This window comes from Castor canadensis, chromosome 1 (genome assembly GCF_047511655.1).
Source record: "Castor canadensis chromosome 1, mCasCan1.hap1v2, whole genome shotgun sequence".
NCBI lineage: Eukaryota > Metazoa > Chordata > Mammalia > Rodentia > Castoridae > Castor > Castor canadensis.
The window spans coordinates 203,068,686-203,092,527 of record NC_133386.1 but is presented as its reverse complement, the minus strand read 5'-3'; the positions used below and the strand labels follow the sequence as shown (position 1 = coordinate 203,092,527).

Below are 23,842 nucleotides of genomic sequence, written 5' to 3'. Positions count from 1 at the left end.
CCGGAACCTGTAGTCTTTCGGATGTAAGACTCGCTCCCGCCGCGCAGGCGCAACCTGCAGGGTGGCTAGCGGACGCGCGCTCCCGTCGCCGCCTGGGCATTGTTTTCTGGGGCTTGTAGTCCACTCCTTAGACGACTGCTGCGGTACTGCGCTCCCAGCCTGATGGTAACCTGGGCAGGTGCAAGCTCAATTTAGCACTGGGTTGGCACGTTTCGCTTTTCAAGGCATGTTTGTATCCTCTTTAATACCTCTCCAAGTCCAGTGGGTTCCCTTTATAGGTGAAAAAATGATTCTCACTTTATTGGGCTCTCAAAATGCACAGAACATACATCGTACCATGGCTGGCACCTGTATATACAACTACATACTAAATACAATTAAGAGACAGTGGCAAATACAGAAACCTCAACTTCCATTACAACAACACGAAAACTTCACAATGTTTCAAGAGCACAATTGCATTTCTAGATACATTTAGCTTGGTTTGCCGAAGAAATATACATACAAGGTCAAGGATGACAGAATTCGGCACTCAAGACATTTGACAACCCTTAAGAATTTTCTGCCTTAAGATGATCACAGTTTGCTACTGTGACATTAGATATAAAAAATTCACAAATTATCCTCCCAACCCCACATGTTTCACTTCTCTCTGTCAGAGGCAGCCAGCCTCACCCTCTTGGTTTGCAGGTTGTGAACATTAAACGAGAAGGCGAGGACTGGAGGTGTGGCTCAAGTGGTAGAGTGCCTGCTTTGCAAGCATGAAGCCCTGAGTTCAAACCCCAGGCCCAGCAAAAAAAAAAAAAAAAAAAAAAAAAAAAAGAGCGAGAAGGCGTATAGTACTAACAGGACCAGTAAAAGATCATTTATCCGGGGTTCTTCACGTGCTGGGCACTCCTAACTCAGCTGCAAGCCCAGGAAGATGTCATCACATTTCATACAAGAAAACTCGGGAAGCTCGTTCAAGGCTAAAAAAACATATTAAGGGGCAGAGCTCATCAAAGGCTACGCTCTCTGTAACCCCAAAAGTGAAGGCTTTAGAAGAAATCCAGCACCTGCGGCTCCAGAGTATTGGCTCCAGCATCGCGGGACCGGACTGTGAGAAACGCACGCACACACCCCAGTCACACGCAGCCCCTCCCCAACCCGGAAACCTTGGAGGGCCCTGGGCCTCCACTTCAAAACAGGCTTGGCTCAGATTCAAACCGTCTTTATTTCTAACAGCAACATCTGAAAATAGAGGGCGACCGCCTCACCCCCACACCTGGGGCAGTCCCTCCTGTCACGGGGTGGGGGCGGGGGCTGTCACTGGCCCTCGCGAGAAGCTGCGGGCTTGAGGCGTGGCAGATGGCTCAACGCGCGGCACCCCGCCGTGTGCGGGCGGGGCCGGATGGGAGGGGCAGTGCATAAGGCCAGGACGCTCCGCAGGGCCCGGTGGTGCGGAGACCCGCATGGGCGAGAGTCCTCAGTCCAGAGGCATGGGGCAAGGCGAGGTGGGGCGCGTTCCTCCAAGGCCAGGAACATGAGGAGGTCAAGGAAACCCTTTGGGTAGGCGCCGCTCTGAGAACGTGGAGCCAGGGAGATACCACCGCGCGGAATGGGGGTGATTAAGGCCTGGGCGGTACCACTGGAGAATGGAGGCCCGGGGAGTACCGTGGACTGAGGGAAGGGGCGCGGCCAATAACTTATTTCTCTATATACAGAAGCAACGGCCGGGAGGGAAGCAGGGGTGTGGAGGGACAGCAGGTGCTTAAGTGTTCTTGGCTCTGGGGAAAGCAGGTTGCAGTAGTCTCTAATCTTGGAGACCCCAGCCAGGCCCTCCCATTGGCCCTGGAACCTAGGGAAGGGAGTGTGTGTGGGGGTCCTGCTGGAAGGAATAAATAACAGGTAGAGCTGGAGAGGGCTGGCTCGGCCTCCAGGGCCTAGATGACAAGGGATGAGGTTACCCTGAGATTGAACAGAAAAGACAGGGGTCCTTGGGAGAGAAGGCAGGACAAGCAGCAGGCCCATGCGCAGGGCTGGGGGACCGGTTGAAGGGGGTAGGAGTAGTTTGCCTGGTAGAGGCTCTGGTGACTGGCTGTCCCTTCAGGGTTAACCCACCAGGGAGCTTCGTCGGGAGAGGTCCATGGAGCTGGAGCTGAGGGTGCGGCTGTCAGAGAGACCAGTGCCTCCAGGCTGTGGGCAGAGAACAGGTCTCTTAGCACCAAGCAGCTGCATCTGTGCTTCCGGGCCTTAGGGCCTGATCCAAGGCCACGGCCTGTGCCTAACATTCCTGCCATCTCTAGTTACTGTGTTGGTATTAGTGGATTCTGTGTTCACCCCAGGATGGGTGCTGCATACCCCTCATCTGTCTGTCTGCTGTCCAGACTAAAGTAGGCTGGGATGGGTACAGAACTGTTGCTGGATGAAGACATACTCCAGAAGCTAGGCAGGAATACATGCAGACCTGGGTCCCAGGGGCCCCAGGCTGTCCAGTGCGAGGTACCCACCACCCCTACCTGGACTGGCTCTTCCACACTTTTGTTGAGGAAGTTGAGGGAACTGGCCCGCTTCATCCTGAAGAAAAAGGATGGTTAGGATTTGTCATCATAGACTAGAAGGCAGGGCTGGGATGGGGAAGGGATCAAGCTGGTGATGGGGAGGGATGGGGAGTTGGTGGTAGTGGCGCCTGAGAGGGGCCAGTAGGACATACTTGGATCAGGAGCTTATGTGAGGTCACTGGGTGGTTTTGAACAGGCTTACCTGGAGTTAGGGGGCTCCTGTGGACCGCCTCCCTGCAGCTTCTTCACCAGCATTTCACTGCTGCGTCTCAGAGCATCCCGGAGCTTCCCAAAAGAGCCGCTGCGCCGCAATGAGCCGCTGCCATCCTGTGGGTGACAGGCCTGTCTCTAGGCCGCACTGGCTACACAGGCTCCTGGCCCATCCCAGCCAACACACTCACCCCGCTCCACTCAGCTGCAGGCCCTGACTCTTCCAGGTCAGACTCAGACCGAGGCCCAGCACTGCTGGCCACATCTCGGCTGCTGCGGCGGTCTCCCCGCCCACCGCTGCCATCTTTCAACAGTTCTACCACCTTGGTCTGGCTGGCAGGGTCCAGGCCCTGAGGGAGAGGGAGCATCAGGCCCTTACTGGAATACACATGGGGCCTTACAGGTGCCTGCACACTCTGTTCATTCATGGAGCCCCCACCTGCTTGCGGCTGCGACTGGCACAGTCCTCCAGCGTGTGTGCAGCTTCCAGCTTGCCTTGGCGACGGTACAGGGCTCCCAAGCTGCGCAGGGTGGTATTGACTGTGGGACTGTGGATGGAAAAAAGGTCACAAACTGTGTTGCCCAAAGTCAGGGCCTATATGGCATCCAGCCCATGCTGGGCCCTCAGGAATCATCAGGCAAACCACAATCTAGTACCTCCCATGCATGTACCTAGCCCTGTATTAGGCCCACTGGTCTCCTGTCCTAGGACAAAACCCCAGGACTGAGGACTTGGCCCCAGGGACCTTATGGGACATTGCCACCAGGACCAAAAGATGGGAGACTCAGGAAAGAATCAGGCTGTCTGTGCAGAAAGCTTTCTTCGGGACAGGTAGCCTGTGACCAGGGCCTTGAAAGATGGGCTGGCAGAGGGGAGGTGTCTCTGGGGTGAGAGGATGGAGTATGCAGCCTGGGCCTTGCCCATTAGGGTGCTGTTTCCCTGCTACCCACTCTACCCCCAGCCTAGCCCCTGCTGCCCTCACCTGTCAACCTTACAGGCCTTGTACCAGCTGCCATATTCCCCATAGGGGGCGCTGTCCCGGCGTTTATCCTGGGGGAAAGAATGGCCTGGGAAGGTGGCAGAAGGCCCTCCCTCCCCTCCACACATCCGTTTCACACCCTCACCTGAGACCTGCCCAGCCCTGCCCTCAGAGCTACCTTGCTCTCCTCCCGTTCCTCTGCATGCATCCAGATGGGCTTGTTGTCCCCTGAAAGGAAAACAGGGATGGTCAACAGCCTGCTTTTTCAGATTAGGCTAGACACAGGACTGGGGTCTGGGGAGGAGGGCAGGGGTATCCAGGAAGGACCACTGTTGGACTTTGTTGAATGAAGAAACAAGAAACAGACCCAAAAAACATCACTAACCTTCCTCTGAACACAGATGAACAGGGCACAGGCCTGTGTTAAGTGGCTTGTGAATGGGGTGGGGTGAAGGGTGAAGGACAGAACACTACACATCTCAGGCTCACAGCCTGAGACACCTGGTTGGCCTGAATGACAGGTTAGGCTCTGATGGATCAGGAGATGGAAATGATTGATCACAAGGACCAGAAGGCTATTTCTTAGAAACGGAGACAGAAGTTGCCTGGCTGACAAAAGGGGGGAGACTGGGTCAAGAGTGTGGGTTTGCCAAACTTGTGCCCACCCAGTGCAGTGAGTTAGGTATGTGGGCTCCTGTGGGTGCCATCCACAGGTGAGGGTGGGCCACCAGCCAAACCCCAGATACGATGGCCTGCTGGGCTAAGATATTGTTGGAAGCTCATGCTGGATGAGCTAGAGGTCCATGGTCTTACCATTGACAGAGCCAAACTCTTTCTCATGAGCGCGGGTGAGGATCTCCTTGTACAAGGTCTCTGCATCCTGGTACTTGCCCTGTTTCAGGTAACAGGAAGCCTGGGGAGACACAGGGCCAGGAGGGTAAGCAGTATGCAGGGAGCTGAGCTTTCCCTCTCCTTCTTCCCCATCCTCAGCCCTCCTTCCCAGCCTCCATCCCTGCCCCATCACAGGGTACCAGGTTGTTCTTGGTCTTGGCCACATTGGGGTCATCAGGCCCAAGGCGTGTAGCATAGATCTCCAGTGCCCGCCGGTAGTAGTATTCCACCTCCTCAGCTTTGCCCTGGTTCTGGCAGAGCAAGGCCAGATTGCTGAGCTGCTTGGCCACATCTGGGTGAAACTTGCCCAGGACCTGGGATGGAGGAATCAGTAGCTAGGCTCAGAGCTACCTGAGTCCCCACTTGCCTAGCCTACAGCCTTGCCTGTTCCCACCTTCTCCCGGATCTCCAGCGCCCGCTTGCACAATGGCTCGGCCTCCTTATACTTGCCCCGCTTGCCGTACAGAACTGCCAGGTTGTTTAGTGTTGCAGCCACCTGGAGGGTGGGAGAATGGATGCACCCTGACCCAGGGCTCTGCTGGGCAGACTATGGGACCTGTAGAGGGTGGAGGGCAGCTCTCTTCTCCCTCCCCCCCAACCCTTACTCACAGCTGGGTGGTCCTTGCCCAGTGTCTTCTCCCGGATTGCCAGGGCATCATTAAGCAGGTGAGCAGCTTCCTTGTACTTGTTCTGATCCCTGGGGGCAAACAGGAGGACATTCAGGGCCGGCAGTCCTCATGGTCACTGATGAGTGGGTACAGTGGGAATACCACCCAGCGTGGGAGGCCTGTGCTTCCGCTGCTTTCCAGGAGCTCAGGGGATGCTGGGTAGTTCACAACACATTCCAGGGCCCTGCCTCATGCCAGGGCTCTGAGCTGCATACCCTCTATACCCTGCTCTTTGGTCCCCAGTGCCTTGACTCACATCACTTTCTGCCACAGAAACCCTTTTTAACCCACTTATATTCTGGGCCAACTCATTTTTCAAAGCCCCTACTCAATCCTGGGTACCTGGAGAAGCCATGCTGACTCCCGGTGACTCTGGCATCCTAAGGTGCCACTCTCACTGCTCATGTCTAAGCCTTTCTCCTCCACAAAACTGAGGTTTACTGCCATCTGGAGGCCAGCTCTATGCAGGCCTCTCTCTGCTGCCCAACTGCCCCTGGAGCCCTGGTCCCAGCAGTCATGAGGGTTAGTGACCCAGGACTGGAGCTGTCAGGAAGGATTGGGTATGCCCACATGGGCAGGGGTCTCTCACCGGTAGACCAATGCCAGGATGTTCAGCATAGTGGCCACATCAGGGTGGTCATGGCCTGATGTCTTCTCCAGGTCCTCCAGTGCCTGCTTGCAGAGAGGCACTGCCACCTCATAGCGGCCCTGCGAGGCATACTGGATCACCAGGTTGTGCAGGGTGCGGAGCCGTGCTGGGATTTCATAGCCCCCGTGCTGGGCAGCCACATCCCCTCCTCCAGGACTGGGGGCTGCAGGGCCAAGGGTAGGAAGTCAGAGTGCCATCTGCCCACTTGGCTGGGCTGGCAATGCCAGCTGTGCCTTTGGCACACATGGCCCCGGGCAAGTCACTAACCACCCTGCCTCATTTCCCCATTTATAGAGTAAATCTGATTACTCCATAGAGACCCTAACATCTTGAGCTCCAGCTTCATCTGCAGTGTGGGCTCCCATGTGTGCTCAACATGATAAGTGAGGCAAACAGCCTGGCTCAGCCCTACCATGAATGCGTCTCCTCTGACCCTCAGAGTAGGCCCAGAGAGAAGTGAGTGTCAGAGTCAGGCCTGGCTCCCTCAGAGCTTGAACCATGATATCTGTTCCTTGCAGAGCTCAGGGGTACAAGATGCAACAGGAAGATCTGCCTTTTAAGCACTAATGCACTGGGATGTTGTGATTAGAAACAAGGCAAGAAAGAACATGGCTGTCATTCAGTCCCCTTCTCTTGAGACTTCCAGGTCCCCGGGTCCAGAAATTTATACAATCTTTTCTTCCCCCAACCCAGAACCAACTGCCCATCTGCACCTGGGCTCTGCTCATCCTCATTAGGGAATAGGTCATCCAGAGAATCTTTGGGGACATCACCCTTTTCCTCCTGGGAAGGAAGACAGGACAGGTGTCAGGGAAGGTGATTCAGATATCGGTGGGCTGGATAGGAGCTGAGTGTTCCCAGCTTCCCCAGGCCCCTGGCTGGGATGGAGCTCACATTGGGGGAGGCATCCTCGTCCAGCTTGCGGATCTGGCTCATAAACAGTAGGTGCTGCTTCTCCTCCTCCAGCTGGGCCACTGCCTGCTCACTGCGTTGTAGCTTCTGCTGTGTTCCCGCTAGCTCCTCACGCAACCACTGGTTCTCCTGCACCAGGCGCCGTACCTGAGCCCGCAGCTTCTGCTTCTCTGATTCCACAGCCCCCAGGTGGCTTGACAGTGCTAGGATCACCTGTGCAGCCAGCCAGATGAATGTCAAAACCCTGGCTACCCCTCAGCCTACAGCTACAGTCTAGGCTTCATAGGTACCTGAGGCCCAGGGAAGGGCCAGGCCTGGCCCTACCTGTGACATGCTGCAGAGCCTTGGGCCTAGTTCTCCTCTTCTCAAAGGAGATTTCTCCCAGGCCCGAAACAGATCACAGTCCAGAGTCTAAGCCCAGAAGGTTTGGGGTCCTTAACCGCTTCCTTCTGGTATTCTGAGTGCTCAGACTCTTTACTGCTCCCAGACCCAAGGCTAGCGCTTGCTTAAAGAGCCCTAACAGGTGGTTGAAAGGCCAGTGAAAGACCTCATGTGAACTTCTGCTGAAGGTCCCTAGCACTCTCTGCTTTCTGCAGCTTCCAGGTAGGGAAGGGGATCCAGATGCATCAGCCTCAGCCTCCAACCTCTGACTTCCTACCTGAGCTTCCAGGCTCTTCCTGTGTTGGGGCTTTAGCATGGGTGTCACACTCCCTTCTCTATTGCTTATGGTCCAGGGTCATTTCTGTCTCTTCCCAGTCACGTTCTGGCTTCTTTCTCCAGCACCACACCCAGCCTCACCGCCAGCATCCTCCATGCCATCCCATTTCCCATCTGAGGACCCTCCCTGCATTACTGGGAGTGGGGACCCTGTGTGCCATGTCTGCACCTGACAGTCAACTGGCCAAGGAGGTGACGTATTGCCTTCCAAAAGGCTAGGCAGTCTGGGACCCTGAACTTTCTAGTTGATTAGCAAATGTCTAAGTGACAGGTGTTTTCATACCACTAGCTTTAAAAAAAAAAATTCCCTAAACAGCCTGGAAGTATATACTGCAGATGGCATGATCCTTATTTTAAAGACAAGAAAATCAAAATGATACAATGTGCCCAGCAGTGGTGTGGCTAAATTCTGAGGAGAACAAAACCTTTTCTGTAGAGACTAAATCCCTGTCCATCTCAATGACTCCTGAACATCCTGGTCTGCATATGGTTCCACAGCCCAATTTATGGAGGGCCCAAACAGAACTGACCCACCCAAGCTTTCTCATCCCTGAACTCCCATCCCACAAACCTGAGAGTTACGCTGTTCCCTTCTTTAATTCCCAGGTCCTGCTGAGCCTGACTCTATAATATCTAGAACTGGTCCTATTCCTTCCATCCTCCATCCTCATGGCTAACTCTCTTGAGTTCCTATATTACTGACATTCCTCTGGAAGGCTCAGTCCTTCCCCTGACCTCCCATCTCAGCACATCGAGGTAACCTACCTGGGCTTCCCCCAGTCCCAGCTCGATAGCCTCCAGGGAGCGACGCAGGAGGAGGGAGCGCTCCTGTGAGCCAGGCTCCGCCTCGCCGGCCTCAGGAGAAGCCAGGGGAGCCAGTAGGGCACGATGCTCTCCGCGCAGGGTCTCTAGTCCCTGGATGACGGCTTTGGTGCCTAGTACGATCTCATCCTGGCTCAGCTTCTCCTCTCTCGGAAGCACCATGGTGGCCATGGTTGAGCCGTCTGTGAAGGCCAGGGGCGGGCAGGCGGGCGCCGGGCCTAGGGCCACACCGCCATCCGCCCCGAATTAGGTAAACACCGGCGGTCCCCGGACGCCTGGGTCCCCGGGGTGCCCAGGTCCCCCAGTCGGCAGCCCGCACCGTGCTAGCCCTCGGCCTACAGGGGGCGCGCCAGACCCATCTCGGCCAGGGAGACGCAATGCGGTGCGGCTGGTGGGGCTCCTGATTTCTCCCCAGACCACCCGCTCAGTTAGGCGGCCTAGTCTTGGGGCTTCCCCGGGACTCCCCAAGTCAGGACACCAAGCATCAGGGAGCGGTACAGGGGCCGTAGGGGTTTACACCTGCGGGGGAGACCCCGGTCGCTCCAGGCGACCAGGTCCTAGCCCCTGCGACACCCCGTCCCCTCTGGCTGGCCTAATCACAGAGCCCCTCCCCCAGGGTAGGCCGATCCCACAGAGACCCTCCCCCTAGGGAGAGGTTGAGATCTCCGGTTTCAGGACCGGGTTCGTTCACGCCGCGCCCACGACGACCCCTCCCGTAAGTTGGTGTAACGCTCTGCAGACCGTCCTGGGTCTGCAGGACCGCTCCTCCTCCCCGCAGACAGGCCGCACCCACGACGATCCCTCCTCTAGGCCGACCACAACCCTCCGCCCTCGTTAGGGCCAAACCCCCTCTCCCGGCCCAATCGGCCCGTGCGGACCTGCGCCTCCAGCTCAGGCCCGGCTCCCACTCTGGCTCCGGCTCTGGCTCCCGCCCGGCTTCACCCGGACCCGCAGCGGTGTGCAGGTCCCGCTGGCTCCATCCCGCCGGCCTTCCCAGCAAACCCCGCGCCGCCTTAAAGGTGAAGCCGTTACCTCGGAGCGTCGGAGGGGGCGAAACGCCGGCTTGTGGGCCGCTCGCTGCCTTAAAGGAGCGCGCGGGCCCTGAAGGCTACAGGAGCGGGGCGGGGCCACCCAAGGGGGTGGGCGTGGTCGCCGAGGGGGTGGGGCGTGGACTTGCCTAGGCGCTGGTTAGTGCTGGGGATTCCCAGGCCTCTGATGTGAAGCTGCTCGGCAGAATGTGAAACCCATGCCGACCAGCGAGGACACTGGGGCAAACTGAGGCGCAAGGAGAAGGCCCACCCCCCTCGGAGTCCAGAGCGAGACAGTCCACATTTATTGAGCGCTTACACGTTTGGTGGCTTCCACGAATTAACAGTGTTCACAAAACCCGGTTGAAGTGGATGCTGCCATTATCCGCATTTATCTGTCCTCTGCCTCACTTGTCTTTAGAGACCGCTCCTCTTGCTCTGCGGAACTGTCCATATCCCTATAGGGAATTCACAGCGTTTTGGGCTGCTGTTTTTTTTTTAACAATTTTTATTAGCATTTATTAGTTACATTTACATATGTGCTTACAATGTATCTTAATTGGATTCACACCATCATTCTCCCCTTAGAACAATTTCAAGTTTTTTGGATTTTTTTCTTGTTTTTGTTTTTTGCGGTACTGGAGTTTGAACTCAGGGCCTTGTCCTTGCTAGGCAGGTGCTCTACCACTTGAACCACATTCCAAGCCCTCAACAGGTTTCATTGTCTGTTTTCATACACGCATACAAAGTATATCAACATTAGATCTCCTTCACCCTCTGCATTTCCCATTTATCCCCTCCACTAGTACCCCGTCCACCAGAACATGTTTCATCTTCACTGTTTTTAAGTGAATATTGATTGTTCAAGGAGCATTCTCCTTGGTCTTTCACACCTGTATATATTGTACTTAGATTAACCCCCTCTATTATTTACTCATTCTCTATCACCCTGCTCCCTCCCCTATTATTCAACAGCTTTCAGTGTATTTCATTATGCTGTCTTCATACACAGATGCAATGTATTTCAATATTATTCACTCTACATTTTCCTCTTTGGGCTGCTTCTTGAGGGAAGGGAGGAAGGCTTCTGGCTGAAAGGGGGAGAGGGATGGCAAGGAGCAGGGGGGCCTAGGTGGAAACAAGGATCAGTGTACCCTCCCTCCCTTCCTCCTTCCTTCCTTCCTTCCTTCCTTCCTCCCTCTCTTTTGTGGTTCTGTAGTTTGAACTCAGTGCTTATACCCTGAGACACTCCACCAGTCCTTTTCTGTGGTTTTTTTCGAGATAGGGTCTCATGAGCTATGTGCTGGGAGCTGGCTTCAAACTTCCATCCTCCTGATCTCAGGAATATGGAGAGTAGCTAGAATTACATGTGTGAGCCACCAGCGCCCAGAGAGTACAGTTCATTTTATCCCTGAGAGTGTGTAAGGGAGACTAGCCACATAGAGGTTAAGAGAATAGAGGCCACATTGCATGTTCAGGCCCATGCAATATTACAAGTGTGCACTCTCAACATGGAGCTGGAGGCAGATTCCCCAGACACACCTGCTGCCCATGTGCACTCTCCATGTGTCTGGGTCTACAGGCCCATGGGAAGCATGCCACACACCCAGGTGCAAACACACCTGCCACTTCTGCCTCTATCCTGTGCTTTTTATGTAATAAAGGCACATGTTCTTTTTATTCTTTTTATTACTTTGTCGAAGGTTAAAGAGAGAACTGTTTTCAGCCTTGTTTTATGGCTTTTGCTCGTTTCTTGCTCTAGCTTTTCTGCTAATTCCCTGCAGGCTTTTGTGGTTTCTTTTGTGCTTCCTCTTGGGCGGCTGGCCTTGCTCCCTTGTGCCAGATACAGGCAGGGCTGGACCTTTCCCTGCCTGTTTTCATGCCCTTATCTTGCTGTCAGTGCTTAACCATGACAGCATTCAACCTTTTCAGCCACTTGCCTTTTTTAATCTGGCCTCTGAGGATTACATTGTGTATCTCCCCAGGGAAGATTGTTACTTCATCCTGCTCTGTTCTGTGCTCCCCCTATTCCTCAGCTGCTGGTCTCCTGCCAGGATGCTGATGGGTGCTCAGTAAATGGAGAATAAAGGAAGGAATTGGTGCCTGATGGTGATTCAGCTCCTTTTGCCATTTCCTGCAGTACTCAGCAACACCTCCCCCACTGCCTCCATGCCTTGGAAGGTTGTTCTTACAACTTTTAATATTATTGTATCATCTCTGAAACTCACTCCCCAATCCATCCCTTCTTCTCCCCCAGCCTTTTACTCTCAGAGGTGCCCATCTGTATGCCTGCTTTCTTACTTTATTCGATTCCTCCTGGTAGCCTCCCTCCTTTCCTCTTAAGTGGGTAGGGCACTTTCTTCATGATCTCATCCCACTCGAAAACTTAATGGATTTACCCAGAAGTGCTCAAGATTGGTGGCACCCTGAAGACCACGTCCTGGCTTCCTGTTCTGCTGTGGACACCTTTGGTTGACAGCTCTTTCTGCCACTGAGTCAAGATCAAATAGGCTCAGAGCTGTCATAAGAGGCCTGGGATTTCTGCCCTGGCAGCCATGTGGCAAATCTGCACTCTTCCTTCCTGTGGCCTTCTAGCCAGGTTAGAAGGGTCACATCCTGCTCATCAGGAGGGAACATGGTTCAGACTCTACTAAGGACAAAGCCACATCTCCTTCACTTTGCCAGCCGTGTAGTGTTTTAGGCAAGCTCTGTAAAATGGGTTCCTAATACCTACCTTGTTGGGTCATGGAGAAAACTGAATAAAATGGCACAAAGTTTTCACAGTAAGTCTTGTACATAACAGACACTGTTCCTTGGGGTTATTTGTTATTATCATCACTGACAAGCTTAGCAGAGTGGGAGTTAGGGAGAAAAAAGGTAAAATATAGGCCAGCCTCTGCTAACAGTGTTGTTAGAGAGAAAAGCCTGAGAACCAAAGGAAGCAACAGGTAAGGCAGCAAATAGAAAGGTGAGTCTGAGCAGAAGCAAAGGTCGAGATGTTTGATGCTGACAGAGGGAGATCAGCTGGTGTGTGTGTCTGTATGAGAGACAGAGAGAGAGAGAATTTCCCTGATGTCAGCTCCCCCATATGCCAAGGGAGCCCAAATTCCTATCTCCAGACCAGACCCTCCCCTCAACTCCAGCCAGACCCATACATTCAACCTCCACTGGGAATGGCACACATGCTCCAGCCCTAGCCCACACTCACCATCACCAGTCCAAGTCTCCTGCAGGGATGTGTTACCATCTGCTCATCAAGCAGGGCAGATGGCCAGTCCTGTCCTTGACTCTCTCTTTCAGCCTGTTTTCTCACCAGCCATCTAATCCTGTTAATTCCCTCTCAAGTCACTCTCAGGTCTGTCTACTTTTCTCCAACCCTTCTACCCTTTCCTTAGTCTATGTCTTCTTCACATTGACTCTAAATAATGCTCCAGCCTTTGAACTCATCACTTGTTCTGGATGCAGGCCTTGTATCCTTCAGTGTGCTGTGGCTAGGTGAACTTTCCCAACTCCATCCTCATTCCTCTGCCCAAAACCCTTTATCAGTTTCTCCCTGTTGTCTCAGGACCAAGAGTACAAACTTCACTCTGGCAAAAATAGGAATTATGATAGCCACAAGGTCCTCAGTCCCTGAGCTGTTACTCTCACTCTCCACTTTCTCTCTTACTCTCTACTTGCCATCCGCACTGCCTTTCAACAGCACTTAACCATGTGTGGGTCTCTGAGTAGACCATACTCTCTTTTATCTCTAGTGTTTACATATATCCAGACCATCCATCTCTCTATCTCTTTTTTTTTTTGGTGGTACTGAGGTTTGAATTCAGTACCACCAAAGGCGTGTCTGGCTTTCATCCTCCTTTCAGCACAGCTGGGGCAGGAACTGATTCACAGTGGGACCTAGGACTATCAGATGCATGGAGGGTTGAGATGTGCTCTGAAGTCAGAGCACATGGGTTTTAAATCTGGGTCTTTGCCAGGTATGGTGGCACAGACTGTAGTCTCGGCACTTGGGAAGCTGAGGCTGGAGGATCGCTTGAACCCAGAAATTCTAGGACAGGCTGGGCAACATAGCAAGATCCCTGATTCAAAAGGGAGGAAAGGACTTTGTCTCCTCACCTGACCTGTGTGTGCCCACCTGCTTGTTTAGCCTGTCAGGGCTTGCCATGTGCCAGATGCTGAGTGCTAGGCATGCAGCCAGAGTAATGCAAACATGGCACAAAGACATGTATTGCAGGTGACAGCAAACTGTGACTGAACTCTGTTGAGAGACTAAGAACAACTGGGCTTTAGGGAGGTGGGGAAAGCCTTTCTGAGGAGCCCATTTGGAGGCCGCACAGGTGACAGCAAACTGTGACTGAACTCTGTTGAGAGACTAACAACAACTGGGCTTTAGGGAGTTGGGGAAAGCCTTTCTGAGGAGCCCATTTGGAGGCCGCACAGAGCGGAAAGCAGTTTCTGGCTCTGTGCACAGGGAGCATTGAGGTAGAAAGAACCACAGCTCAGGCCAGTGAAGCTCAGAGCTCTGATGATGGAACCATAATATGTGGCTCTATGGTGGAAGCCTGGGAAAGGAGGCCAGTTGGAGGTGAAGGGAGACTGGCAGTGGAACCCATTGTGTGACCCTGACAGACAAGGTCTGGCTATGTCCCAAGGGTACTGGAGAGTCACTGCAAGAACCTAAACCTAGAGTGGCTCTGCTCTTGCCTAGGTTGGGAACAGTCATGGAGGCAGAATGGGCCAGGGTTGCTGATGGTTTGGGAGCAGGGATGACTCCTTGGTTTCTGGCTTGAGGGCAGGATGGATGCTGGTGCCATTTACTAAGATTGGGGAAGATTGGGAGATTAGAATCCCACATTGGCCAGGTGAGCTCAGCCAAGGCCTGGCTTAAAAACAATGCCGTGTGTGTGTGTGTGTGTGTGTGTGTGTGTGTGTGTGTGTGTGTGTGTGTGTGTGAGATTATAGCTATTAATGCTGTCTGTTCTTGGACACTGCTGCTGATTAAAGAAGGAGTTTAAAACATTAGTCTGAAATCTCTTGTACAAAGTTTCAAAGGACACCTGTAGAGAACAACTTGTGGGCTCTGCTCTGGGACTTCCTTCCAAAGAGTACAATATGATAAGGGATGTGTGTGCATGTAACTTCACAGGAAAGAATTCTGGCAAACACTGCCTTAAGCCACATAAGCAAGGTTACCATCAGCAGCAACATCATGGTGACAGCATGTACCCTCCATATGATGCATTGAGAATCGTACTTCACTTTTGTTGTCTTCCTCCAAAACATGTAAGCCTCATAGTATAGTATAGCCATAAGAAAAACATCAGGCAAAGCCTATTCGAGGGATAGTCTACAAAATACTTAATCTGTACTCCTCAAAACTGTCCGTAACAAGGCTAGTGTGAGTTCAGTTGCACAGTGCTTGACTAGTATGTGTGAAACCCTGGGTTCCATCCCCAGCACCCCAAAAGCAGTAACAACAACAAAAAAAACCCAAAGAAATGTCATAAAAAATACAGGCAAAAGCTGGGCGATGGTGGCTCCCACCTGTAACCCTAGATATTCAGGAGCGGAGATCAGGAGGATCACAGTGGGAAGCCCACCTAGACAAATGGTTTGTGAGACCCTACCTTGAAAAAACCCTTCACAAAAAAGGGCTATCAGAGTGGCTCAGGGTGTAGGCCCTGAATTCAAGCCCCAGTACCACAAAAAACAAACAAACAAAAACAGGGAGGTAAAAAATCTGAGACAAGGTCATAAAGGAGCCTAAGAAGACAGAGTCACTAAGTGCAGTGTAGTTATACTGAATGGATTCTGGAATGGACAAAAGACAGAGGAAAACTAAGGGATCCACATAAATATGGACTTGGATTAGTAATGTGTTAGTTATGACAAATGTACCATTGAATGTAACATTTTCACAGTACCGAGAATATGGACAGTGTATACACCTCTCTGGGAATAGGTGGGTGGCTAAAGTGGTAGAACACTTGTTTAGCAAGTGCAAGGCCCTGAGTTCAATACCCAGGACCACCAACAAAATAAAAAAAAAAAAATAAATAAAATAAATAAATAAATAAAACCAATCTGGAGTGTGTTTGTGGATTAGATAGGGGTTCTTTTACTTCTATATCTCTGGCTTTTAGGTAATGTCTCTGGCAGCCAAGGGTACTTGTGTCCCATCAGTGCCAAGGTAGAGCATCTCAAAGTACATTCACTTGCATTGTCTCCTGCCTGGCCTCCCAAGAAGCATTTCTACATAGCCCCTTCCTCTCCTGGCTCAGGATGGAGTCTACTCTGTTCCTCCAGCACCTAAGAGATAATGCAGGAATGTAGGTGTTCTGGGGTTGAGAGTCAGTTAGTGGTTTTTTTTATAATACATTTGGATTAGGGACCCTATTTCAGCAGCAAGAGGGTCTTCATTCTGTAAAAAAGATTAACTGTGCTGATGATTAGCCTAGTGGTATCCTTATGCCAAGGATCTGGCAAGGGAAAAGGTTCCTCTTTTATTGGTGCTTACATTCTAGTGCGAGAGACAGATGAATGAATCACTGATGCCAAGGAGTGAGAAGTACTAGTAAGAAAAGAAAGAAGAGTAAGAGAAGGAAAGGCCTCCTGAGGTGACATTTAAGCTGAGAAATAAGGACACACACCTCATGCACCTGGGGGACAGTAGCATGATGAATGGCTGTGTGAAGGCCCTGAGGTAGAGTGTGCCCAGTATGTGGGAGGAACAGGAGCCAGGGAAGAAAAGTAAGAGGTAGTATAATCAAGCAGGTATGGGGGCCAGGCAAGTGGGCCTTGGCTCATAATCTTAGTGAGGTGGGGGGCCGAGGACAGTTTGTGTCTTTATTTTTTGGCAGTACTGGGGCTTGAAATCAAGGCCTCATGCTTGCTAGGCTTGCTAACCAGGCACTCTACCACTGAGCCACTCCACCAGCCTAAGGACACCAGGCTCTGCCCTAGTCTCTAGCAAGCCCTTACCTCTGGCACTTGTTCTGGGAGAGAATGTGTATAGGCCGTTGTCCTGGGAGTGTGGGGAAGACCCAGCACTCAGTAAACAGTTTAACAATTATAACAGTTTTATATATAACAGTTTTCAATCTTGGGTCAAAGGAAGGCAGGAAAGTGAACTCATCAAAAGATGGGTCCAAACCCCAACCTCTACACCTGCAGAGGCAAAGAGTCCTTTGATCTGATATTTAGAAGAGAGTAACATGCTTTCAGCTTGTAACCACTTTGGGGATGGAGGGTCCTACAGGAAAATAGGATTTAGTATGGGAATACCAAATTTTTGTGTCTGATCTGTCTACCTCATACTGGGAAAACTACCTTCAGGCCTCTGAGTGGTGTCATGCCATGTCCTGCTGAGGGAGTGGAAAGTTGTGGTGACACAGAAGCCCAAGGCAGTTGGTAAGAAATCACCAGTTTATTGAATGAAAAATCCAACATGGCCCCAGTCCTCCCACCCAACTCCATTCTTGGGTTGGGGAGATGCTCTAGACAGTAGGGCTGGACCTTGGGGAAGGGCTGGAGGAGTCTGGAGGAAGCATGGAGAATGAGAAAAACAGTTACAAAGTGAAGTTCTGTGCCACACTTAAAAGGAACAGAGAGAACAATGAAGAATCCCTGGAGGTGCTGGAGGGCATGGAGCCTGGGTTTGGCTTTGCATCTTCAGCTATAGCCCCGTAACTGGGAAAAGGGAAGGAAGGAGGCTGCTGGAGGGAGACCTGGTAGAGGAGGGGCCTTTGCCCACCACCATGTTAGGGAGGAGGTGGGAAGACAGAGCAGCAAAGGGGAAACAAGTTGACGGGGAAAAGGGAGACACACAGCCAGTGGCAGGGGATCACGGACTATGTGACCTGCCTCTCGCCTCTCAAGGCCAGGCAGAGCCGTGCTGGGTGAGGGGTTGGGAGGCAGAGGAAGAGGCATCACCAACAAGGGAGGAAGCCATAAGGATTGGACCTGTGTACGGAACAAGTCACACAGACAACCAAGGGATTGGCCGTGCAAAAACCAAAGAAACGCTTAGGACACACATCTACAGAGACTTGGGGTGGTAGGAAGTCGTGCGTGGGGAGACTGAGAAGGCTTCTCAAACCTAGAAACACACTGTGGTACTCAGGTGCCCCCTCACCCTTCACTGGGAAGCTGTGGGGCTGGTGAGGTCTCCACGTAAGTGGGAAGAGGCTCCAGTCCCTTTGGAGGTGGGTAGAGTGGGTGGCATCTGGCAGTAGGGCCTTAGAAAATAAAAGCCTGGCGGTGGAACTGGGGTGGGAAGGGCTGCCCTCTCCCGCTGTGGACCAGGATTCCAGGTTTCCTATTTTCAGGAAGGGAATTGGGATCACAGGGGGGAAGAAGTGGGGAGCTGGGTCAAGGAAGGCCCAGAGAACTCAATTCCAGGGACTATGGGCATCAGAAGGCAGAACCCATGTGCCCTGGGGCTGGAGCAGAAGGGAGGAGGGCCAAGGAAAAGGAGGGAGGAAGAGTGGACCAGGGATGGGTTGGGAGGTCCCTGGGAGGGGAGGTCTTCATTGGGGAGAGCAGCACCCCCAGTGGCAGTGTCCTTCAGGACTGGGCACATGAGAGGCAGGCCCCAGAGCCGGGAAGGGGTGCTGGGCTCAGGCCTGCTGGCCTCCCCCTGCCCGCAGGCGGTGAGGCCGGGTGGCAAGTGCCAGGAGGGAGAGTGACTGGGAGGAAGGCCTCAGGTGGCCTTGCTGCCACTGAAGAGGCCCACTGGAAAGTGCTTAACATGGGTGGGCCACTGGGCTGCCAGCTGGAAGAACTTGATGTCACTCCACTCGACGCCATCAATGGACACTGGGGATGACAGGGAAGGAAGGGGTGATGGGGCTCTGAATCCATCTCCCTTTTCCTTGGGGAAGATTGGCTCCCTCCCTCACCCCACCATCACTGCCATCATACCTCTCAGCATGGTCTGCTGCTGCTTGGCGGAGCAGATGAGGCGGCTGATGCCTTCAATGACCTGGCTCTTAGAGTCCACCTCCTTTTCCCGGGGTTTCTTGCTCAGGAAGATGGTGGGCACTGCAAAGACAGCAGGAAGCACCTGTTGCAGCCCTGGGGACAGCAGCCAACCCCTCTTCCCCAACCTCCTCAGTTCCTTTCTTCCTCTGGTTGGGGAGGTAATTTTAAAAAAAGCCCACCCTCCTTCCCGCACTCTTTGGCTCTAGCTGTGGGTCAGGATCTCCGAGTTTCTGACTGACTTTGACAAAGATCCCATGTCTCTGCCTGGGCCTCACTAATTTTATCCATACAGTGAGGATTCAGGGCAGATGGTCTCTGAAGTCCCTTCTAGCTGGAATATTCTAGGCCCCTTGGGGCAGGGCCTGCCTCCCTGTCTGGGTGTGCAAACCTGTGGCTGAGGAGTGCTGCAGCAGCTTGTGTTGGCACTAACCAGCCCAATGTGCAGCTCTACTCCACTCAAGGAAGGAGGCAAGGTAGAGTGGGCCCTGCAAGCTGACAGACCTTGTTGCAGTCCAGCAGGTTGTGGCACAGCCCCTGCCAAGTCCCTCACTCTGTAGAGTGGAGGCACACACAGGAAATGGGTAGCTGCAGGATTCCAGCTGGCTAGAGAGTAGCAAGCTGCCTGAGCAGCAGCCTAGTTATAGGGATTCCTGCCTCACTCTTCCCAAGCACAGGACCCAGGGCCACCCTCCAACTTTGCTTCTAGTGCTTTAAATTGCCCCTCTTATCCACAATGGGCTGTATTCCCCTTTATTCTTTTTTTTACTCTCAATTCTCCTGCCACCAGCTTCCAGCTTTCCCTTCACCTTCATTCTTAAGGCAACTATGTTCCTCTGTTCATGAAGACTCTGAGGATCAGCCTCCAGCGTGGGGTGTGACGGCTCTGCTCTACGATTTCTGTGGCCATGGAACTGGGGCATGAAGAAGGCCCTCCCAGACTTATAGTCAGTCTATCCTGAGGTAACTGCCAGAAAGATTCCTGTCATTCTGCAGCAGCCTCTGTCTCAGCCCTAAGGTGCTGCTGCTCAGCAGCTGGGACCCTGGTTTCTTGTGTTATAGAGGAATGGCCCTGTTCCCCCCCCCTCCCCCCGTCCTGCTGGGCCCCAGACCAATCACATGATACATATGCCCCATTCAGAAGCATATTCTGTCTGGACCCTGAGAGAGGGGAGGGGAGCCCTGGTGGCTCCTGGTCTTTCTTGGCCTCAGATGTCACTTACCTTTCTTGTTCTTCTCTTTGGTGACCACAGTCATTGCCATGGTGCCAGAAAGTTGGGCTTCCCCACCATGGGGCAGGCGAGAAACCTGAACTGAGCGGAAGACACTCTTGAGGGTATTCTTTGAGCTGGCATCCCTCTTGTCACCTTCCCTCCTCCGCTCTGCAGGGTGGCCCAGCCAGTAGTCAACCTGGAGGCCGATCACATCTCCATATGGGCTACTGGGACTCCTGAAGAAGGGGAATGAGAACAAAACAATGGTTTTGCCCTCCATACCCACTATATGGGCCAGATGAGGGATGGGGGTACTGCCAGCCTCTGGGAGAGAAAGATGGGGAGGAAAGCCAGCTGAGTGGCTGTGTTCCCTCCAGTCACAAAGAACTGGTTCATGTGGGGTGGAGAATCAGGCTGATCTGAGAACAAAGCCAGGAGAGGATAAAGGCCCAAGTCACAGTAAGGGAACCAAGTAAAATCATCACAGGATGAGAGAAGCAGAGCAGAAGGGTTTGTGAAGGAATGCACATACACATGCATGCACACATGTGCACACAGACACAAGACACTCAGCAAGCAAAGCTGGGGCCCAAAAAGGGCAGAAGGCAGGAGCGGAAGTGCCACTGTGTCTCCAGGGCAGCCTAAGGAGCCAATGATGCTGCTCTGTGCTTTTGCTTATGTATGACACTTAGCTTAGTGACAATTTTAGCTCCTAAGGGGAAAAAAAAAGTGTTTTCTTGTTGAAAGGAGGTGTCAGGCACAATAGATACCTGGGCTAGGAGAGTCATCTGACTTTTCTTTCTGCCTGATTTTAGTGGTTCCATTAAAAAAACAAGCTTAAACTAGATGAGAAAAGAGGTTGAGGTAGGGGTTGGTCCCATGTTCCCTCAATCTATGCTAGACAGAAAACCCTCCTGCAGTAGGTGAGATGAGAGAAAACAGCCTCCCCCCTACCCCAAAACTGGAGTGCCAGGCCCTGGGGCAGAATGTAGCTGTGATCCTACATTGTTCCTTCCAGACCAATCAGAAGTAGATCATGGAGGGCATGAGAAGAGGAAGGAGGACAAGGACTGGGATTTTAGCTCAAGGGCTAGTGTTTTCTTCAGGGACTATGACACTGTCATTGGTGCTTCTGGAAAAGCTACTGGTCAATGCCTCCCTCTCAAGTGTTCAAGGAAAGAGGTGAAGGCAGAAGAGAACAAAAAGGATGCTGCTTTCTGTTTTTGACCATGGCCTGCTTTTCTCTTGCCTGGAAACCTCTCTCCTCCATCCCTCTGTGACCATCCTCATCCACCCTTCTTCAGGCACAGCAGAAAAATGGCTCCTTCCCTGGTCCTCCATCTTTAGATATCTGAGATCCTGAAGAAACACCCTCTCCTAACCATGCCCTATAATCTCAGTTACAAGGTCTTTGCTGCCTCTGTGTCGAGACCCAGTCTAGAACCTGAGCTAGAGAACAGGTGCCACAAGCCATTGGCTGCTGCAGCTGTAGGGACTCGAAAGGACTGGGTGCATGAAAGGTACCATTCTGCAGCAGGCCCCACAATGACACTCTTTTCCTATTTAGGTTGTACAACCTAAATAGGCAGTCAGTTTAACTCTGCTACTTGCCCAATTAACACAATGGACAGAGCCACTCAAACCCAGATGTGCTTTACCTCCAAGCCCACACTCTTCCTACTGAGAGGTTCCTTAACCAGACACCTACATCACACTTCACAATCTACAAAGGGCCTCCCTGATAGTACTGTCCCATCTGACTCTACAACTCTGTGAGAAAGACATAGTGAACCTCCTCCCACTTCACTGAGCATCTGATGACTCAGGCTGACAGGCCTCCAAATTCTAACCCAGTGTTCTCTTCCAGTAAGGCTGACTTAGATCAGTGTGCCATGCCTGGGAAGTCAGGTTGTTAGGCCCTACTGGGGGGACATGGCAGGACAGACAGGTGCAGGAAAGAGCCTTACCCCACAATGGCAAGAGCACTGCTCATGGATGGGGAGGAAGGAGGGGTGGCTGTAGCATCTCTGCTCAGGCCTGAGCTGGAGGGTGGTGATGTGGAGGGAACAGTAAGGTTGACCACAGGTGAATCATCCCCATCACCTGTCAAGAAGACAAACACAGTTGACTAGAGGCAAGTACCCCTGACATGCTGGTGTGATCTCTTCTCAGAGGCAGTGTTATTTTCTTCCTGGGCTCCAGCACTCTCTTGCCTCCTCTCCCAGGGTGGGGAGAGAGATCCACATCTTCCTGCTCAAACTGCCTTCCCAACACATCCAGTACCTTCAGCTTTTGGCTTGCTGGACCAGAGAGAAGACTAGACAGGTACCCATAGAAGCAAAGGAGCCAGGCTTACCTGCAGTGGAGGGTGAGTCTTCAACCAGGCCTACCTTCACCACCTGGAGGGGGAAGGGACACTTGTTAGGGCCTCCATCAAGTCAGCAGGCTCTGATCCAGGTGCTAGCTGCTTACACCACAGCCATGACCACATGGGTCTGAAAATGTTTACATTCAGGAGCAGCCCAGGGCTTAAGAGACAGTGGTGGTGGGGGTATCATTGGGCTGGCAGAGTGGCTCAAGTGGTAGGCCCTGAGTTCAAACCCTAGTACTGCCAAAAGAACAAAATCACAACAAAAAACTCCAGTCCAGTGGCTGGGGGTGCAGCTGGGTTCCTGGGTTCCATTTCTAGCACCAAGAAAAGAAAAAAAATAAAAATAAAAGAAGCCTAATTCAAACAATGAGATATGGTGGTTCTTCCCTATGGCCAGGGGTAAAGTCCACCTTGAAGACAGGAACCATGTTAGTGACCTAAACTCATTTCTTCTATGATTACATGCACAGGGAGCCTTGCAAGCTGCTGCCTTTGTGTCATTGCAGAGATCTCTGTGCAACCCTGTGAACAATGTGCTGAAAATGATCACACAGTCCTTCCCCTTTCAGCCTTCCTGAATCTGGAACTCACAGAGGAAAGTCTCAGGAATTTTAAATTCCTCATAGATAATTCTGGAGAGGACAGTGGGTGACCTCCAGTGGTCAAAAAAAGGTGCAGCTAGAGACAACTCAGTGACTGTCCCCTGTGGTCTAAATGACAGGTGGGGCCCTGTGCCTTTGCACCTGAGCCAGCCCCAGACAGAGGAGCATCTGGGCTGGAAGCAGAGTGCAGAGCACTGGGCTGGGGCTGCTGGGGCAGAGATCATGTACATCCTCCCTGCAGGCAGTCCCTGGAGAACAGCTGGCTGGGTCCATTCACTGACCAAAATACTAATCAATACTCTGGGGCTTCCTGGATCAGTTCTCTTCTCCCCTTGCTCCTCTGGCATTTTGGGAGGTTTCTAGATCCTTTAGTTTTTAAAACCCAGGGCCTCACACATGCTATATCTCCTTAATACATTTTAAAAAATTCTTTAATCTCTCACTTGCCTGTGAGACCACAGTGAGCAGCAACTGAGGCCCTCCCCCCCACCACTCCCTTGGTTCCATGAGGCCTGAGTTACACTACTGGTTTGGGGCTGTTGTGTAGCTATGGGAGCAGCCCCAGAGCTAAGGAGGCAGTAACTGCACTATCAGATGTGAGGGGCAAAGCCAAGAATGGCTGCTTATTTTCCCAGCTGAAGCCACTCGAGATACCCACAGGCTTGGATGCTCTGTGATCATGGACAGTGGGGAACTAAGGCCTCGTGTCTGCCCTTTCTCCTCTAAAAGCTATGAGGGATCCTCAAGAAGATTTCAAAAAGTGATATATATGAGGTGATTCCAAAAGGAAATCAGAATGGTGTGTAAGTGGAAATGCAAGCTTTCAGTCCTTTTCCATGAGTAATCCATCGCCTCTGGACCCCCTCTAAGTGCCTTTGGCCAAATGAACAGACCAAAGGGCCAGTAATCTAATACCAAAGACATCCATGAGGTTCCTCCTTTATTTCAAATTTTCTAAATTGACTTTTCCTGCACTAAATAGAAAGGAAGAGCTTCTTCCTCTCAGCAGTCCATCTGACCCTGGGACCTCTCCTGGAATAGTATGCTCCACTATTTCTGAGGCCACTTCCTCTTCCCTGATCCTGAAGAAGTCATGTTCTGGACATTCCTCCAAAGGTCCACAGGCACTAAGTTCAGGGCCTGGGTAATAAACAGGAAACACCAGTGATGAATTTGGGAATCGTTTGTGATTCAGGAGAAGAGGACTCTAAAAGGGACAGCTCAATGTGTCCTGGCCCAGAGCTTCTCCACCTGCAATA

At 52.3% G+C, this 23,842-nt stretch overlaps 2 protein-coding genes across 3 annotated transcripts in view; both read right to left on the bottom strand.

Annotated features, from left to right (window-relative positions):
• Window positions 1–1,194: 1,194 nt before the first annotated feature.
• Klc2 (kinesin light chain 2) lies at window positions 1,195–9,481 on the bottom strand. Of its 2 annotated transcripts, none has more exons than XM_020164860.2 (16): window positions 9,268–9,481; window positions 8,333–8,607; window positions 6,833–7,063; window positions 6,652–6,721; window positions 5,879–6,101; window positions 5,231–5,318; window positions 5,016–5,117; window positions 4,762–4,935; window positions 4,544–4,643; window positions 3,909–3,958; window positions 3,734–3,801; window positions 3,190–3,298; window positions 2,942–3,100; window positions 2,743–2,867; window positions 2,499–2,556; window positions 1,195–2,175 (listed from the first exon to the last, which is right to left on the bottom strand). In XM_020164860.2, exons 2-16 carry the CDS (start codon window positions 8,558–8,560, stop codon window positions 2,092–2,094), a joined length of 1,869 nt encoding a protein of 622 aa, XP_020020449.1. In that variant the 5' UTR covers window positions 8,561–8,607; window positions 9,268–9,481; the 3' UTR covers window positions 1,195–2,091. The 2 variants fall into 2 exon arrangements, with proteins under 2 accessions (XP_020020449.1, XP_020020450.1); XM_020164861.2 differs by having other exon boundaries at window positions 8,333–8,571.
• Window positions 9,482–16,828: 7,347 nt separating this feature from the next.
• Window positions 16,829–23,842, bottom strand: part of Pacs1 (phosphofurin acidic cluster sorting protein 1) — a 148,433-nt gene continuing 141,419 nt past the window's right edge. The window contains exons 20-24 of the mRNA XM_020164862.2: window positions 21,967–22,009; window positions 21,578–21,713; window positions 19,620–19,846; window positions 18,340–18,459; window positions 16,829–18,234 (exon numbers count right to left, since the gene is read on the bottom strand). Of these exons, the coding sequence (XP_020020451.1) occupies window positions 18,119–18,234; window positions 18,340–18,459; window positions 19,620–19,846; window positions 21,578–21,713; window positions 21,967–22,009 (642 nt within the window). The 3' untranslated portion in view covers window positions 16,829–18,118. The remainder of the gene's footprint in view (window positions 18,235–18,339; window positions 18,460–19,619; window positions 19,847–21,577; window positions 21,714–21,966; window positions 22,010–23,842) is intronic.

Excerpts from the sequence above, each read along its gene's own strand:
- Klc2 (XM_020164860.2), bottom strand. The coding sequence starts at position 8,560 with ATGGCCACCATGGTGCTTCCGAGAGAGGAGAAGCTGAGCCAGGATGAG. Across the intron at positions 5,319-5,878 it reads ATCCTGGCATTGGTCTACCG|GGATCAGAACAAGTACAAGG; the intron begins GTGAGAGACCCC and ends GTTTGCCCCCAG. Across the intron at positions 3,802-3,908 it reads AGGAACGGGAGGAGAGCAAG|GATAAACGCCGGGACAGCGC; the intron begins GTAGCTCTGAGG and ends TCTTTCCCCCAG.